This window comes from Dermacentor albipictus, chromosome 1 (genome assembly GCF_038994185.2).
Source record: "Dermacentor albipictus isolate Rhodes 1998 colony chromosome 1, USDA_Dalb.pri_finalv2, whole genome shotgun sequence".
NCBI lineage: Eukaryota > Metazoa > Arthropoda > Arachnida > Ixodida > Ixodidae > Dermacentor > Dermacentor albipictus.
The window spans coordinates 246893922-246912144 of NC_091821.1; the positions used below are offsets into that span (position 1 = coordinate 246893922).

The 18223-nt window shown below is 42.9% G+C and overlaps 2 protein-coding genes across 6 annotated transcripts in view; one reads left to right on the plus strand and one right to left on the minus strand.

Annotated features, from left to right (window-relative positions):
- Gpat4 (Glycerol-3-phosphate acyltransferase 4) overlaps nucleotides 1-4658 on the plus strand; it is a 33851-nt gene extending 29193 nt beyond the window's left edge. Inside the window, exon 12 of the mRNA XM_065431094.1 lies at nucleotides 3822-4658. Within this exon, the coding sequence (XP_065287166.1) occupies nucleotides 3822-3989 (168 nt within the window). The 3' untranslated portion in view covers nucleotides 3990-4658. The remainder of the gene's footprint in view (nucleotides 1-3821) is intronic.
- The window catches only part of LOC135901340 (uncharacterized), a 174376-nt gene continuing 160246 nt past the window's right edge, over nucleotides 4094-18223 (minus strand). For all 5 annotated transcript variants that reach the window (XM_065431092.1, XM_065431087.1, XM_070531151.1 and 2 more), the window contains 13 exons: nucleotides 12449-12554; nucleotides 12250-12375; nucleotides 11824-12171; nucleotides 11592-11762; nucleotides 11290-11530; nucleotides 11005-11204; nucleotides 10844-10945; nucleotides 10049-10162; nucleotides 9846-9943; nucleotides 6776-6938; nucleotides 6573-6714; nucleotides 5054-5175; nucleotides 4094-4981 (listed from right to left, as the gene is read on the minus strand). In XM_065431092.1, the coding sequence (XP_065287164.1) occupies nucleotides 4652-4981; nucleotides 5054-5175; nucleotides 6573-6714; nucleotides 6776-6938; nucleotides 9846-9943; nucleotides 10049-10162; nucleotides 10844-10945; nucleotides 11005-11204; nucleotides 11290-11530; nucleotides 11592-11762; nucleotides 11824-12171; nucleotides 12250-12375; nucleotides 12449-12554 (2263 nt within the window). In that variant the 3' untranslated portion in view covers nucleotides 4094-4651. The remainder of the gene's footprint in view (nucleotides 4982-5053; nucleotides 5176-6572; nucleotides 6715-6775; nucleotides 6939-9845; nucleotides 9944-10048; nucleotides 10163-10843; nucleotides 10946-11004; nucleotides 11205-11289; nucleotides 11531-11591; nucleotides 11763-11823; nucleotides 12172-12249; nucleotides 12376-12448; nucleotides 12555-18223) is intronic.

Below are 18223 nucleotides of genomic sequence, written 5' to 3' on the forward strand. Positions count from 1 at the left end.
TGGGAAGGGCCAACTGTCACGGGACACAGTATGTATTCCTTAATTATACAAGCGTGCACCCGCCATCTCCTGTCACAGTACAAGTACCGATATGCCTAATAAGCGTACTGGCCGGCCTTCAGAGGTTTTTCGGACGTGGCTGTGGCGATTTGAACTATTAAGGGCTGTAAAAGGCATGCATTGATTTTTTCGGACATTTTCACGGTTCCTATGGAGTTCGAAAAATCGGACGCTGACTGTACAATTGTCCAGGAGGATGCTTCAAATAGTCCGCGTGGCGAACGCGCTGCCGAAGGAGAACAAGAAGACAAGGGCCTACGCATTCAGAAATGAACAGGAAAGGAGGCATGCGACCACTTTTTTGAAGGAGCTTGCACTCTAAAATCAAAGTGTTGGCTGATGCTGAGATGCAGGTGTCCCTCATCCAAGCAAAAAAACTCTTTAAAACAGTGAAATGCAACACTGAGGCGTTGTGTGCAAGCTGAAAGTACGTCAGGAGAGTTGAGGTTTACTTACCAGCTGTTGCGAGGTAATCTCACTTGTGATAAAGTTCGGGCCTCATACCAATTAGCTTGCTATCAGTTGATAGAAATAGGTCATATTCGAAAATATTCTGCATGCATCTCTTATTCGTATTTGAGAATGTTCGAGTCAATTTGCAATGGTTTTTACTATTTCTTTCGAAGATATTTTATTCGCTGTGCATTTTACTAACCCCTCCCTTCTGTTTTCTTTTTAAATAAAATAAACACTACCCCTTGCTATTCAAACTGGACTAAGGTTGTTTTTTTTTTTGTTTTAACATGTTTACTAGAGAGTGACACCATTGGGCGAATTGATGTAGGGAGCCCATCTTGACATAAAACAAAGTTCTGTGTCACTAAGGGAATATTGAAAATTCACTCAGGGAAAACCTGGAAAACTAAGGGAATTTGGAAATGTCAACTTAGTAGACACCCTGAACCGTGGACGGTGCGCCAGGCTATGTAAAAAGGTGAAAGCCCGTACACAGGTGTGCCTACGTGCACCTCCGTCCGCATAGAAGATAGCAATAAATAGCATGCTTGGATTATGTGCAAAAACTTTCTACATCTCCATTATTGTGATCTGTTTAAGCTTTGATAATAATTTATTGGTCATGGGATTTGGTCAGACGCCACTGGATCCTGCGGTTGCTGTCAGCTCGCAAAAACTTACGACTCCTTCTACCTACCATGTTTACTCAATTCTAACATATACAATCCTGGAAAAATGTAATAATTAAATGTTTGTTATAATAGAATGCTGTTTCAAAATTACACAATAGTTATAAGCTAGTATGAAGATTGGAATGAAAATTACTGCAATGCAATCCAGTCCACATGTCAGCTGCAGCCGGGGTGCTATTCTGGGCACCCAAGTTCTGCTGCATTGTCAGCTCTGATTGCCTGACAGGGTGACTAGCAAAGCTCTGGTTTGGGCTAGTTGGTAATCCATACTCAAAACTGTTTCAGCGCAGATTTTACAAAAGCACAAAAGGAAATACTAAACGGGACAGCTGCTAACTATCTACTAATGTTTAATGTCAGATGTTGTGGATGTATACAGGAAAACAGACAAAAAGAAAAAGACAAGAAAGAACATGACTAATCATTCGATCTATTAACATGTGTGCATTACTAAGCGCTTGTCACCAATTCCCCTCAAGAAAATTTATTTCTTTGGCAGGTAACAAAAGAAACGGTGAGCTGAAGCACTCGTAAACATCACTACTCATTACTGCAGCTTCTATGATCTTGCATGTGCACCGTTATTTGTCTCTAAGCAAGACTGCAGTGTTGTCAAGATATGGCTTACACTCACAGTCTCGGCAGTGTAACAGTGTAATGCCTGCCCTGTTCATTTCCCTTTGTGCTTTTTGTAAAATTTGGGCTAAAACAGCCCTCTGTGGTTGTTTTTGAATGCCAACATTGTGTAATTTGACATTGTCTAGAATAGCAACCCCTGTGGGAGCTGTGGTAACTGACATTACTTCTGCCTGCTCCATGAATGTGCTAGGTTGCCATCGTCTATGAGGTGTTTAACCCTGTACTAATGCCCAACATAGTATCATGTGCAATGCAGTTTGATATCAAAATTTTTATTCAAGTGCAGGAAGCTGAACACAGCATTTTTATGCACTGGAGTGAGATTTCAGCTGTGGATAGTTCAGCAAACCAATTAATAATTAATTTCCTTACTAATGAAGCTTTCCTTCAAATAACATTTCATTTATTTTTACAAGTGTAGCTAATTAGCAATAATTAGCTGTACAAGCTGTTCCAACTTTCCTTGATGTGGAACTGTGTCTGGGCTTACAGGGTTAAGGACGTCAAAGATTGGACCAAGTGCTCTTCTTCTTCTTTGTACTTCAGTTTGTCGTCACGCAATATCACATTGTTAGATTTTTAATCATGCATTTAAGAAATGCAGCATATCAAATTCCATGAGTGGCAGCAAAGATGAGATGCTAAAGGGCCATTGAAGAGATAACAAGGCCTCCAACAGCGGCAGTGACTGATGCTCGGTCCTGCTGTGGTTCAGATGCTATAAATTTATTTTTTCAAGGGAGAACAAATCTACGTTACTCTCCCTCTCTTAAATAAAATTCTCATATGTGAATAGTTGTAGGCATTGCATTTTTTGTTTTGTTTCTGGCTGTGAAAATCAGGTGAGGGTTACAGTTGGATTGTTAGAATTGAGTAAATATGGTAGTATATCTGTTTTTGCCTATGCATTCTTGACCATTCCTGCAAGTATAAACAGAATGCACCCAGTGCCAGCACCGATACTGTCCTGGGCCACTAACTAGGACATCAATACATTTTGCATGTGATTTATGTGTTTGTTGGTTTTATTGAGCACTGAATTGTTTTTGAAGCTAATAATAAGTGCAGGAAAAAGTACTTGCTATGTAAATTTATATTATGACTAAAAAAAGTAACATATATTTCCGTTATTTTACTGTATGTCCTCACTAAATTAAGTGAGCATGCCAACCAAATCCTGTAACTTGGCAGTGTTCTTACCAGTAGGTCACTTCAAATCATACAACCTACAGTAATTTACTGCTAATACCAGCAATAAATTCCATTAAATTATATATGGTAGCTTTGGTTCCCATAAAAAAAGAAAGAGTACTGAACACCTAAATGGTGTAATTAGGCAGTGGCCAATGCCAGCTTGGCCTGCATAGCTGTGATAAAGTGGTGTCACATGATCCAGCATTTCATGCAAACTCGTGGAGTTTGCACAGGTTAATGACATCTGCCAATATGACATTGAACAACTATTGCTGGTACTGTGGATTGAAGCCTTAATTATAAGATAAGCATTGAAGGAAAATAAAAGTGCCGGAAACCTGTGAGCATGTGTGAGTATTGGAGTTAAGAATTTGAACAACTGACCAAATACAATAATTTAATACAAGTATCATTTCTTAGTACACATGCATTTGAATACCTAACATACAAAATTCACAGTATTGCAGCATCTGTGATCCATGGCCAGTTGCCAGACTTGTGCAGAACCTTATTCTGAGACACATGAACAAGTGCAATGCCTAGTGGGCTTCATGCAGTCTGCTAGGACTCAGTGGGGAATGTGACCAGTTGCGTGCTTATTTGATTGCACCTCGCATTATCCTGAGTACATTGCAGCAATGTGAAAGGGCGCATACTTTGGATTAAAGCTATATTCTGTTATCCATCATGGCTCTGTCATGAATATATGTCTATTCCACTTAATCTACAATGCCACGATCAGAGATTGGCAATGGAAAGGTGTGCTGTTGCTCTTTTCAGGTTGACGAGTCATCAGTGGAGTTTGCCAACAGAGTCAAATCCAAGATTGCCGAGCAGGGTGGCCTGCTTGACCTAAACTGGGATGGCTTGCTCAAGCGCACCTATGTTAAGCGGGAGTGGAAGGAGCAGCAACAGAAGGACTTCAGCCAACGCCTCAAGCTGACGTGAGCCTCAGCAAGGAAAGAGACTGTTTGGGCACACGTGTACATAGCATGGGTCGGCTTAGTTTCTATGCTGGGCCCTTTCTGCTACATGCCAACCAGTGAAAGCGGTCCAGCAGAGGTGATAGTTTATTCATGTGGAATCAACACTATGTACAATCATTGTGATCAGTTCAGTACTCAGGCCATGTATATATGATGCTGTTCAGCGTTTGGCATAGCTTGCTAAGCAGGCGACAACTGCTTGCAGGTTGGTTCAAACTGTGATAACATGTTGGCCTTTAGAGAAAAAGAGAAGGAAGATGAGCCAGCACTTACTGAGTTGTTGCTGATGGAATGAGATGTCATATCTCTAATACCTCAATAAAGTTAAAAGTTTCGACTGCACAAAACAAATATGCTGTGCTCATGGCTAAAAGGATGTGATGTATGATAATTACTACAAGATGTAATGAGGCTTGCATGCAGGCTGTTGAAGTGCCATTGTACAACATGGAAATTCACATTCATTTTTAGAGAACGAAAGGCAGTGACTTTCCAAAAAAACTAGAGTGCACCCAATGACTTGCACACCAGTCTGCAAGGACAAAGCAAGGCTGCTCAAGTGCAACTAGAATAGTTTGTTCTTTGGAGTGTCCCCACTTCTATGGTGGTCCTTGGAAGGCAATGCTAGGAAGTGGACTTCTTGCGAAAGTAGTTCAGTATCCTTTGCCAGTGGGAGATGGTTCGGAATGACACTGTGCTCTTTACACTCGGGGTGGGACCAGAGTCGGTGGTGTGCGAAGCATCTGTTGTCTGCTGCTCAGCTGGTTCCCGGCTGTGTTTGTTGCGCTTCTTGAGCTTTTTGTACTTGTTACGCACCAAGTGTGATTTGGTGTGGGAAATCATGGCTCGTTTGAGTTGCACAACAATCTCCACGACAGCCTTGGCCACTTCAGTAGGGGGTGCTTCTTTCTCAGACAGCACAGACCACTTCTCTTCAGTGATGCCATGTGGGGTCTAAAAAAATATAAAGCAAAAAAAAAGTAGATTAGGAATCACTCTTTGCAGAAGGTATTTCGTACGACTCACCTCTAGAATCTTCAGAGGCACACCAAACTGACCACCAGCTGCTCCTCCAGTTGAGACTACAGGCACAACAAAGTGGTCACTCCAGACAAATTGTTCAACCTCATGAGCTGCACAAGGACCACCTGCAATGCAAGCATTGTACCACTGTTGTATCCCCAGTTTCCCATATTTCATGCTATCTCTAATATAATGGGATGATGATGATAGGTTAATGATTAATTAAATAATAAATTACATATAATTATTAATTAATCACTAAGTAATTATTTGTATACTAGACAGGCAAGAACTCATCACTTCTAATGGTTTTTCAGCAAGGGAGGGTTAAATGACAAAAAGTTGCTACAGTCAAGCTCCAATATGTTAATTTCATGTATGAAAGCTTGCAGAATACTGATGCTTGTAAAACTAATCTGAGAGTTCAGCAAAATAGTTAGTTACATTGTGCAAAACTACCAGCTATAACAAACATAAAACGTAGTCTGTTCACCATGCTGCCCCGAAATTTGAATTTCCACTACTGCAATGATAATTTGACGGAGATTTTAACATCTAGGCTGGATTTAACCTTGCTTGCTGTATCATCAGAGGTGATCGTCAGTATTATCAGTCACCTTTGCTGAGCCCATTGCACACTGGACAAAATATTTTTTGTGTGAAAACAAAGAAAGGAAAAAGTTTGGACATTGTAACTGTTGTGCCGGTCTTGGTTAATGCTCAAGTCAGTACGGGAGAGGGATAACTGCAGGAATTCCACCCGTGTGCTTGAACATAACTAAGTGAAGATGTAACAATGTAGCTGTGCAGCAACTAGAAAAACATAAGTGACCTAATAAATCGAGTAAGTTAACGTTTTTAGCAACTATCTGAAAGCGATGCAGAACCCCCTTATGCTTAGAATGCATGTAGAGCTGTTTTTAAATGCTAATAATTTCGCGCCTAGTATGTCATATGTTCTTGTGTAGTCAACCTGTAGCCACAATGAAGAAAACAGAGGGGCTCGGCAAAGTAAAGGAGGTTTGAAGGTGTAGTGAAGAAACACGCTATGTGTTAAGTTGCATACTGACTGCATGCACAGCTAGCAGTTCCCACAGCGTGTGCTCAGCCTCGGTCTCCAACAAAGCCATTTTTGCAAAAATACACAAAAGCAATTTCTCAATGCATTCTTTAGTGCCACCTTTATGTACCACTGAGAGAGGAGTGTAAAGAGGCCCTATAAAACACTTTGCACTGTTTTTGCAATTTTTGCTATACCAAGTTTCTCTGTATCTCTCCCGAGTTCAGCATAATGAAGTTTGAATGCAGCTTGTTGAGGACCAGTGCCGATGAGTATGCCATTATCCTTTCTTTATTATTTTTTTCCTGCTGAATTAAATGTGAGTACTGTGTTGTTGTATAGTAGTGTAGGTAATTGTGCAGTGTCTGCAAGCATGAAACACTTTGTCTGTACTACTGTTCAACAGGCAGGTGTGACATCCTGTGCTAAGTGCATGCTATTCTCTGTCACTCTGATGCATACCTTCTACCACGATGCATGTGTCGAAAGCACGTGCCACTGCACTTTCACGTTCTTTGACTGAATTCCCAAGGAACAGGTTCCTCCCGTAGTTGATTGCCGCAAAAGAACCATCACTGTTCTGCTGCACTTTGCCAGTGAACATCTGCAAAAGACAAGCTGCAGTTAGTTTTCTGAGCATAGGCTTCAGATGGCCAATCTTGAACCTTGTCATCTCGCTTGGGCAGTATGTGAAAGACTTGAGGGTCAGTGTGACCATTGTTGACTCGGCATTCATGAAATGTCCTGGCTACAACATCAGGTGCTCCAAAGAATCCTCCTGTGACAACAGCCAGGTTGGGCCTCTTTGCAAGCTCCTTGCCGATCTCCCTGGGAATTACAAGCAGAAATAAAAGTTAGCATTAGCTGAAAGGTGGTGTGAATTGGTTGTTCAGTAAGTTTCGTACTAATGCCCTACTGTAATGTAGAATGCTGCTTGCTTTGTGGCTGGAAAAAACTACTGTTGCAGGGGTTCACTGAGCGTGCACTACTACTTGGAATGAAAACATTGTACTGGATCTTATAACTGCCAGTCATGTAGGACTGCATGTTCGTGCTGCTGCAATTGAGTGTAGTCAGCAGAATGGTTGGAAAAACTGTCTCAGTGCCTGGTAACGCAGTGGTGTTGGTGCTGACCATTGCCGTGCAAATATTTTGAGAGTTCAGAGCAAAGCTGAAGCAGCCTACGGTTTGCAAATGTTGACCTGTATTTCATTGAACGCAAAGTACAATGACACCTATGTACTGGCATTTGTGGACGTGGATGACATGGCACAGGGCAGTCAAATCTGGCCAAAGTGGCTGCTAGATACCAGGCACATCTGGTGGATGCAGTAGACTTCAATTTGGGATAAACAATTTATACATGGCATGCTCAATCCCATCCTAGTGGAAATGGGTCCTACTTAGCATGGCAGGTGGATTCGGTGCTCACTGCATGTGTCTGTGTTGTAAATTATGTGCAGTTTTCTTGCTTACAACTATGTGCCAGTTAGTCACAGCCATGAAACTGTGCATTGTTTCCTGATAACCCTTTGCATTTAAAATCGCACAGTGTTTCTGCTATTGCACGTTGATGTTAAATATAATATGGTAGCATTTAAAAGGAAATATCTTTTGCATCCGAGCATGGTTGGCACCTCAGTGAAGTTACTCAGTGGCCTTGCTGTTTTCGGTTTCTCTTCACTAATAACCTTATAATGTTTGCTTACACAACGGATAAGGTAAAAGATGCAGCTACCCAGCCTTTTCAATTTTGTGCACATAAGAAAAGTAGAAATTTAGGCCTTCACCCTGTTACTGTTAGCAATTCTTTGTCTTAGTAAAGTAAACTCGACGTAATGTACATAGTCCCTTATTCTATTTTTGGTAGGGGTAGCACTTTTTTGCTACAGTAAACCCAATGTAATACCCTTATTCTCTGTTCTATGATCAACTTAGTCAACTCTTGCTGTCCTCATTTCATATCTGTATGTGAAGGTTCCCAAACAGTTCAATGTTAAAATTAAGGAAGTATTACGGGGGTCGTGGATGCAAACTGTAGCAGTGGACAAAAAAGTGCACAAGTTTATGTGGCCTTTCTAGTATCCCTGTTTTGATGTATTAAGTAGCATTCTTTTCTCCTTTTGTTTTTGTTTCTTGTATAAGTGCGGAGAGCACTGAATCACTTATATGCCTCTTTTTCTTGCCTGCGGATCAGATACAGCAACTGTGTGCATATGCAGAAATCATGTGCACTTCACCTGGGCCATATTCTGACTTTCATGCAATGGCTGGCTTAAAGCTGTGTGTCCCGACTAACTGATGCAGCAAAAGCATGTGTGCCGCTTCCAATGCCACAAAGTTTGTCGGTGCTGCTTCATAAAAGGGTGTGCTTCGCAACAACTTATTTGGAAGTACCTTACAGGAATTGGGCATGGGGGTTATCACAAGCGGGAGCGATGCTGACTTCGATGAGAAGCTGGAGATGTTAACCTGGCTGATGACTATAAACGCTGCGCTAGCAAGAAAGTGGAAAATTTGCACATCAAGCGAAAAGAAAACAGAGAAGCAACACCTTGTCCACTGTAGATATTCTTAGAAGATTCCCTAGTTATTCAGCATGAATGAAAATCTAATCTGATGTGTGTTCCATGGCTTTTAAAATAAAGCAGCCTGCTGTGACCCTTGAAGTCGCACTTGTACAGCAGTGATGAATGTGATGTTGGATCACTGCACTTGCTTCGAAGCTTTGGCCCATGTAATGCTTTCTTTTTTGCTTGTATCTTAAGAACCTTTTTCAATAAGTTCCCTAATCACTATGTATATTATCCTTGCTAAAATCAAATAGGGACTTATAAAACTTTCTTCACACTGCTTCTCCTTGTCAGGGCAAGCAGGTATGTGTGCATGTGTCATAACTAAGCTAGCACAGCTTCTGCTGCATCAGTCAATGAGCACATGCCAGATGGACAGTATTCATGGTGACTGAAGTTGGAATATAAACCCTGTGTTCTCGGGTATGAATAAGAGCAAAAGAACCGCACCACAGTGTCCCGTAGGTGATGTGTGTGTTTGCACAGCATGCATTAGAAGAGTTAGGGTGCCTCTGGAACAACATATATTTGAAATGGGAATTCTTGTGTATGGTGTTGCCTTGTTCAAACAGGCCACTGGAAACGTCACTGCCATTGCCTGTGCTGAACTCAAACAAGGCATTATAGTTATGTATGTGGCTTTCTAGCTAAATATCTCTCAAAAACTTTGCTAAATGAATAACCTGGTCCATGATATGCTGCACTAACATTTCACTGGTGAGAAGTTTATCTACTGATTTTGCGCAGGTATGTTTCTTGTACACGTTGGTGAGGAAAGGTAAATGCACCTTTGAAGCAATGATTCTTGTGCACCAGACACTCTTGGGAGGTCTCGCCGACCAAAATTACCTTTCTAGTGCTGTAAAAGTTCAGCATTGGTGGGCCTAAATGATACTATGCACTCTTGTAGTTGCTTCATAGGGCATTTGTTTTTTACTCATTGCATTTTTATGGGGATCTCTAATAAAATTATGGTTTTGTGCTGTTTGTAGCTGCCTTTAAGTTTGGAAGGCACATGTTTTCATTTGGTGATTGTGCAGCATAATCAAAAATGGTACAACTGCTTGAACGTTTGAGAGCTCACTGGACAGTTTTTAGTTTCCATGATTTCTCTGCCTTTACTTGTTAGGTGTGTACAACTGAAATAAATGCTGTAACGCACCTGCATATTTCGACTGATCTTGTTGACTGCAGCTTGCTGCTCCCAGCAATGTACACGCATGTTTCCAGAGATGGAATTTCCTTCTTGATGAAACTTACCTGCAAATAGCAGAAGAAATTATATATATATATATATAATGTAAGGTCGTGAGCACACTGTTGACAAAGGTGACCCAATCTACTGAAGGATGGCATGCTATTCACCAAGCATTGCATTGTGGCTTCTGCGGCAGCATCCTTTGGGGTTTCTGAAGTGTCGGGGCTTGTTGCACGCCTTATCCGGATCCTCAGTATGTTTTCAAATTCGGGGTTATCCCTCTGAAAAGCAATATTATGGACTGCATGTAGGTTTTTTAAAGCTTGCTTGTTTTAGGTTGATTTTTTGATATGGTCTCACTTGTCTCTAAAGTATGGCTAAGTTACCACAATCGTAATTAATGCATTCCTGTGCCGTAGTCATAATCACTTAAAAATGTTACATGTGATGTCTTAAATAGTACGCCTTCACAAATGAAAGGCCTTGGCATGTGATATCAAAAGAAAAAATAGTGCAGTGTCGGCACCGAAGTGTTACGTTAGTTATGTGTCCACTCTGGGACCAGAGTATTCACATTGAAGTAAATTCTGAGTGATCTTGATGCAAATGAATTCTTGTATCATATATTTCTGTTAGCAGTGCATGTAGTCTGCATTTCTAGTAGTTCTGTCTTTAGCAGGTATGTATGACGCAACCAGTGAGATTAGGTACTTTCTGTGTGCACACTTGACTGGCTAGCAGCAACATTCTCACACTAGAATAATGCAACACCTTTCGGCCAATTTTTGGTGACAGCTTACTTGCAATTATTTTGTATAGCTATTCTTTGGAACTAACTAGAAGCTAAGATACCTGCATGGCTGTTTTAATAAGTGGTCATGATAGAAAATATGCAATAACTGGCACATTCTAGCTTTTTAAAGGCTCTTAGCAGTTGCTAGTAAAGACGAGTTGCTACTTACCGAAATGATGTCATTGCCCATTAGTGATGTAAACCAGCATGGAATTGGGCAGTCATCACACTTGACCAGAACTACACGCTTCCTGTGTTCAATATAGAATACCTGAAATAATTTGTTTTCAGTTAGTGCTGTTGAAAGTAACGTTGGGCATAGCAACTCACCTGTTGTTCAGAGGTACGTGATGCTGTGAATTCTTTTGTAATCAAAACAATTACAACTTTGGCCTGAACAGCCTTTTGTTGGAATCGAGTCAGTTTTTCTAGTTTCTCTCCCGCAAGCATAGATACAACGCTCGCATCACTGGCCTGGGATGTAAGGCGGCACACAGAACGACCTTCTGTGACGGAATATGTGGCATATCCTGTGAAAAGAAAGGTTTACATTTGTGAGAGGCTATACATTTATGACAGTCTGAAATGTAGCTTTTAGCAGATGACATGACTTACCAGGTGCTTCCTGCTCTCGAAGTGAGCTTAGCCGCTTGTGTTCCAGGATGCGGTTGTTGGCCTCCCTGTAAGTGTCACTAAAGACTCTTTCACCCTCTGGAATGGGTGCAAGCTCCCGAGGTGTATTAGGGTTAGTGGGAATGCTTTCTGTGTCTGAACAGCTGTCTCTTGCTTCATTCAACTCTGTTGTGCTCCAGACCCTGAACCCATCTTGCTCAAGCATTCTTGCAATAACTTGTACCTGTGAAGAACACACTGTGTTAGGAAACTCTTTTGCAGAAGCAGATGTGCAGGATGCGTACCATCTCCTTTTGTTTGGGATGTGCCGTTATCACAATGAGCTCCTTGGTCTCCACAGGTTCGAGCGATTCTGTTGTACAAATGGCAGCGGTTGCTTCTGATGTAGAACTGACTCGCATTGTTGGCTGCTCGTCAACGGTGGCGAGAGTGCCTATGTGAGAAATTCGCTTGATCTGCAACCAAAAAACAGCATGTTGGGCATTGTCCAAACACAATAATGTCTCTCTCTGCTACCTTTAAGCTGGAAGTCTTGCTTCGACGTTCGGCAATTTGTTCCCTCTTGACTGTCTGTCGGTAGCGTTCAGCAATCTCTTTGGCAACTCGCTTCAAGTTAGTTTCATCCCACACTCTGTAGTCATATTTGTACCCCTCTCCTGTAGGAGTAGAGCCAGTAGGTGCTCCAAGGTCAGGGCTCTGATCGATTGGCCTGTTCTGCTTGCCCTGGCCGGTCTCATGTTCTGAAGCCTTCCAAGCTGCAATGTACTGGGTGGATGCAAACTGAATGGCAAGGCACTCTGGTGGCCAGGTCTCGAGGAAATTGACAGGGATGATCACTTTGTGAAGCACATCTGCTAGCTTGACCTATGTGGGAAAAAAGACTTAGCCATTAGAATATGTACACATCACACAACATTGCATGCTTTTGCCAAAAACACTTGCCTCTCGGTTTGTCCACTGTGTCTTGCCATACATGGGACTGATCAGAGGTACAAATAAGTGGCACTCGCTCACTGCATAATTGAGTGCATCCTGCCAGTCGCTTCCGATCTTGATCTCATCAATGTCCTAAGATTATGCACACAGAGCATGATTACAAATGCTGCGATCGCCTGAATAAAATCTGTCAATTGGTACTCACTAGGTATACACTGAAGTTCATTTTGTGCAACTCCTGCTTGAGGTTCAGAGCATGTTGTGCCGTCTCGGCTCGTACGTAACTTATAAGAATGGGCTTTGGTTCATTTCTGGAATGAAGAGGATGACCATAATTGAAGCTATATATAAAATATGTTCACAGCAGTTCTTTGGTGGCACACAAAAAAACAGTTTGCAGCAGATTTATAGTTAACAACAATTGTGAAATAAGGAAGCAGAAAATGCAGTTCAAGTTCGTTGTGTGCTTATGTGCTTTCCCTTATGTGCCGTTGAAAAACAATAATATTTTCAAGGTGAGTGTTCCATCATGCTGTGCTTTGCCATTTCTATATTTTTTTCCACATGCATGCAGCAAAATGGCATTGCCTCCATCACTGCTCTGCCACTTTCAGAAAGGCAGTAAATGACTCCATTCATTAAACACTCATCTTTGTAATGCCATAGGGTGCTGAGAGTATGTAAATAAATAAATAATGTGTAAGTGCATTGGCATAATTAACTGTTGGAGACAAGTTCACCGCACACAATTTGCAGTCTACAGATGAGTTGCATAGACATCCGAAATGAAAGTTCCTTCATTCATTCCATAGTTCAACATCAGCTTAAATGCAGAAGCTGGCTCAATATACCAGTAGGCCACAGATGCAGCACTGCAAAAGTGTACTCGACTACTGGTTTTGCATATTGTGTGACCCATGCTGTCCTTCGGCAAAGTGCATGCATTGGTGGTGCAACGAGGCCATGTAGTGTGCAGTTCAGGGGCAGTGGCTCATAACGCAGGTGGCGCAGCTGCGTGTGCTTCGTCACGTCGCTCGTGGCTTTGTTGCATCATGCGTGCAAGTAATACACCCCATACATTTTGTTAGGCAGGATGAACTAACTGCCAGCAAACTAAATGGCTCATTTAATGTTTGTGCGCTATCTGTGCTGACCAAACAAGATAAGTTGCAAAGTGTGTTCAGTGATGCTGATATATTTCCACATTACCGAATATTAAAGCACCCTGTAGTCTGTGCATATCGGGCCATGTTTTCTGCAACGAAGTGTTCAAAAAAAGAAAGGTACAGGAGAGGGCATAACAACATTCTCCCTCAGCCATGCCACCTGGCAGAACTCAGTAATTCAATGAAGCCTAACATCTGACGAAAATAAAGTTTTTCCTCCTCCTCTCTCTCCCTGAGCATTTTGCTATAAGCTCTTCGCAATATGACAGACTTTCTGGCTAGTCCAGGTTCTCTAACATGTGAGCCACTCTTTAACGAATAAGTCAGTAGTTTAAGTTGCAGCGGCACGATAGCTGGTGCAATATGCGCAGTAAGTTTTGCACTGTAGTAAACATTCGAAGATGCGTACGAGCAATAAGAGAACTTGAATCGGGACGCCCTCCGCAATTGCGATGACAGCGCGCCAGAAGACGAGAAAGGTGCCAACGCCAGTGTTATCTAAAGTCCCTCCAACCATGTGCCAGCACCGCTTTCTGCGAAAACATGTATGGAGGGGCTTTAGCTTGATCTAGTAGAGAAAGTCGAGCAGGCGTCAGCCATTCATAGCAGCTCTCAGGCGCAGTACTGTTCTCTGCTGCAGCATTGTGGTGGAGTGCTTGAGGCATAGATATAGAGGACAGCTCCCCATAGCGCCCATGTATTGATATAGGTAACCACAAGGGCGCCGCCATGTTACTACTCTGTGCAGGCGTGCTGGCGCAAACTGTGTAATGCAGTTCTGACGAGACGCCCAATCAGCGTGAACCCAAGCCTGATGATGATGATCAAGTTTATGTGCTTTCCCCTTTGTATCGCAATGCACTCTAGCCGTTATGTCAAAAAAAAAAAGAGAAGCGGAAAAAGAAAGTCCTTAGTAAGGTGGCACTATCTAGTTAAAGCGCCTGCTAACGCATCCTTTCACACGCCGTAAATTTTACATCAATATTTTCTAAATAGCCGCCCGATCTCTCTGAAAAATATATGGAATGAACTTTACACGTTGTCCATACGCACAAGTTATGTGTTCATGATTTTACATAATATTTTTACTATTTTTAGATTTATAGAATTGAGTCGTAGCAACATGGCGGCGCCTTTGCGGTTTCCACTTCTTTCATTAGCTTTTCCTCCAGAGTTAGTATACTAACTCTATGGCCTGAGGTAAAATTTACGCCAATCTATGGGTCCCGAGTTTGGATCCTTGTGGCGCACGGCTAATTATTATTATTATTTTCCCTTTTATAAGCTTCTCGCCAAGCACTTTGGGATCCCTACGACAGTCACCGGTGAACATCAAAACGATTAGTGGAGGGCAATAGATCTAGTAACGTTGGTGGAGGGAACCCATAGCAGCTGTCGCTGTAAAACACTACACGTGCACACGTGACGAGTGACGAAGCTTTTGTGATAATGATGATGATCTAGTGGCATCCCTTTGGCAGTGATGAATAGTCGCCTAGCTTGCTTGAGTTACTCAGGTATGCTATAGATTCTTTTAATTCAAGCATTTTCGTATACATCTCCTTAATATTTTTTTCTCTTCCTCAAAACTTGTCTACCTTGTACCGCTGCACCTGTAACGGATCCGGTCGTGTCAATCTTTTCCCTGTTTTTTCTTTTCCACCACTACTCTAAACGTCTCTTGCTCTTGCTTGGTAGTAGACTATGCAGCTGCATCTTGCTGAGCTTTTACCAGCAGACACTTGAACGCCCTTTCATCTTGTGTTTTCCTTCGGCCACACTAAAATAAGTCCAAGTGGTAAGTAACGTGACCCAAAATCGTGATTCCTTTCCGTCTCCTTTTTTTTTTTTCCCCGCCTCTTTAACGTGGAGATAAGTGCACCCATTTGTACAGGTTGTCCCGCATAACTTGAGCCAAAGTTTTAAAAATGAAAGGCACTCCGGACGCGAGTTGAACCAAATGCATAATGTAGGCACTGGCCTTGAGTTACTCAGGCTATTTCTTATTTTCCCCTTAACTAACGGGTTAGTTATGTTTAATTAATAAACTTTTTAAGCATTGCTTGCAGACTGCAAGTGTGATACGCAAAGTTGTAGAGCACCTTGAGAAATCTCTCAATAAATTGTTTACAACACGACATACCTCACATGGTCCTTTTTTCCGCGTTCCAAAGAAAGCCCGCGAAATATGAAGAAATACCATGTGACTGGGCGTTTGCGGACTGTTATTGTGCTGCTTTCAAGCGTGCGATGGATGAACAAGGTCCGGCCATAGAGTATTACTATATTACTCTGTGGCTCGGCTGCAGCGAGACTGGCCCGCGACAGGGCGTCATGCCTGGTGTAGGTATCTGGGCATGCGGCTCTTATCGCATGACGGTGCAAACGCCCTGTCGCGGGCCAGCCTCGCTGCAGCCGACCTTGTTCATCCATCGCACGCTTGAGAGCAGCACAATAACAGTGCGCCCCGTCACGTGGTATTTTTTCATACTTCGCGGGCAATCTTTGGAACGCGGAAAAAAGGACCACGTGAGATATGTCGTGTTCGGAACAATTTGAGAGGCTGTTTATGGTGCTCTACAACTTTGCATGTCACAGTTGGCGTCTGCAGCCAATACTTCAGAAGTTCATAAATTAAACAACTAATCCTTTAGCTAAGGGGAAAATAAAAAAAATAGCCTGAGCAATTCTAGGCCAGTGCCTACATTATGCATTCGGTTCAACTCGCGTCCGGAGTGCCTTTCATTTTTGAAACTTTGGCTCAAGTTATGTGGGACAACCTGTATGTTTCGAACAGGCAAGCCCACACACATTCGGCGCGGTGCTGTGCCTTCGGTCCCCGAGTGCGCTGCGCTGGCCTCAAGTGACCGCTATCGCTTCTCGCGTGTGGGGGCTGTTTAAGAGGCACTCGGCAATCCGTGGTCCATTTATCTGTGTAATCAAGACATTCAGGCCTAGTGCTGCGCGCGATAACAAACCTCGAAGCCTTTACGCGCAAGAAGTAAACTGCTCCCTTGCGTACGGCGTGTCAATTATTCCCGCGCCATCGGCACGCTGGGAGCTCGAACTTTCATCGCGTCACGCCACGCCACTTATTTGGTCTCGGAACGCGAGTACTGCGTGTGCGGGAAGCGGCCCAGCCACGTGGGCACGGCCACCGCGGCTGCAATAGGTTGAAAACAGGTACTGGCTACTGGCTTTGCCAGTGCCAGATTCGGGCACATTGGGATGCAGGAGTAGCGTGATCGGCTCAGCGTGCGCGTTCTGTTTGATCAAGGGAGGCTGCATACAGCTGGCGCTTTAGTGGCATAACCGGGCTGAATGCAAATGGGAGGGGGGGGGGCGCAGTGAACGTGCGCTACTAAAATGTGCAACGAGGAGACGACGTTCCACCACGCCGAACAAAAACTAAGGACCCCAAGCTTGTAGAAACACGTAGCACACTACATGCAGGAAAAGTGCACATACAGTCCTCCGCAATGTGAACGAGCAGACACCCCATGCAACTGGCTCGACCTCGCTCCGTGCGGCCGTGACGAGTAATATAGCTACGTGGGAGCACGCGGACAAAATGTTCAAGTCTGCATAAGGAATTAAACACACGCATGCACGGAGTGTCCGGCAGTACACTGTAATACGCCGTTTGTTTCAACAGGGATAAACGAAAATTCGAAAAATATTACTACTGGAAAAGAAGTAAAGAATTTTCAGCGCCGGGGCTCATATATTCGCAAGAAAGCTCTTACGCTAGAACCGTTCGTGAGAGCAAATGCCAGCGAATTGTGATGTTGGGCATATTAAACAAGGCGGCCGGCCAACAGCAAATAACACAAATGGACATCTTTGTGAATTTGGCACCTGAATTCGAACTTAAAGTAATGCAAGTAGCACAGCGCAGTAAGGACGAGGGACAAATCGAGACAGGACAAGCGCTTTTCAAAGCTTTTCGTTCGCAAGGGCTGTTTGCCACTGGCCGGCAGCCATCGCTAATAACATGTCCAACATCACCATTCGCTGGCATTACGAACAGTTCTAGCGTAAGAGCGTTCTTGAATATGCAGGTCGAGACCACTACCAGCGGCGGAAAACGTGCGCCAGTGCGTGATAGTACCGTTGACCAGAAATATGTTTTCGGTGCACGGCATCCGGAAAGAAATTATATTTCGCCGTTGCCAACGCATCTGGCCCTAGAATGGAAACGTGCACCACCGCACAAGAGAAACAGCGAGGAATGTAACTTCATTTTTCACTACTATCACGGTTGGATGTACGCGGAATACAATTCGCAAACTAAGTGCCATTTAACTAGCGGTATTATGATGCATGCGATTTCGCAATCAAAACAATGCATTCCTCAAGGTGCGACCACTTTTCCTAACTGGTGCTGTGTTTAATGCTAGCTTCCGGATACTTGGCCCTAACATGTGCCGTGAAACGCTCCATGTCTTGGGTATACAAGATTAGTTGGAAAGCCGTTGTATTTAGCGGCACGTCTTGCGATAAGACAACTTGAAGCAGGAATTACTTTAAAACATGTCACCTTAAGCAACCGCATCATTATATAGGTTCCTATTTGCGTTTCGCTCATTTACTAATGCCCGTCCAGACTAACAATTTTTCCTATAGAACTTCGATAACTTTTTATCTTTACTGCATTCTTTTTGGGAATTTTCGTCAGTGTACTGCTGAAACATGCCCCTTTCATGTCTGTTCTTGTCGCTTCTTATATCGATTTCTTAGGTAACAAAAATTTTCCTTATATAAGGTAAATATAAAATATATCACCTTATATAAGGTAATATTGAAAACCGTGC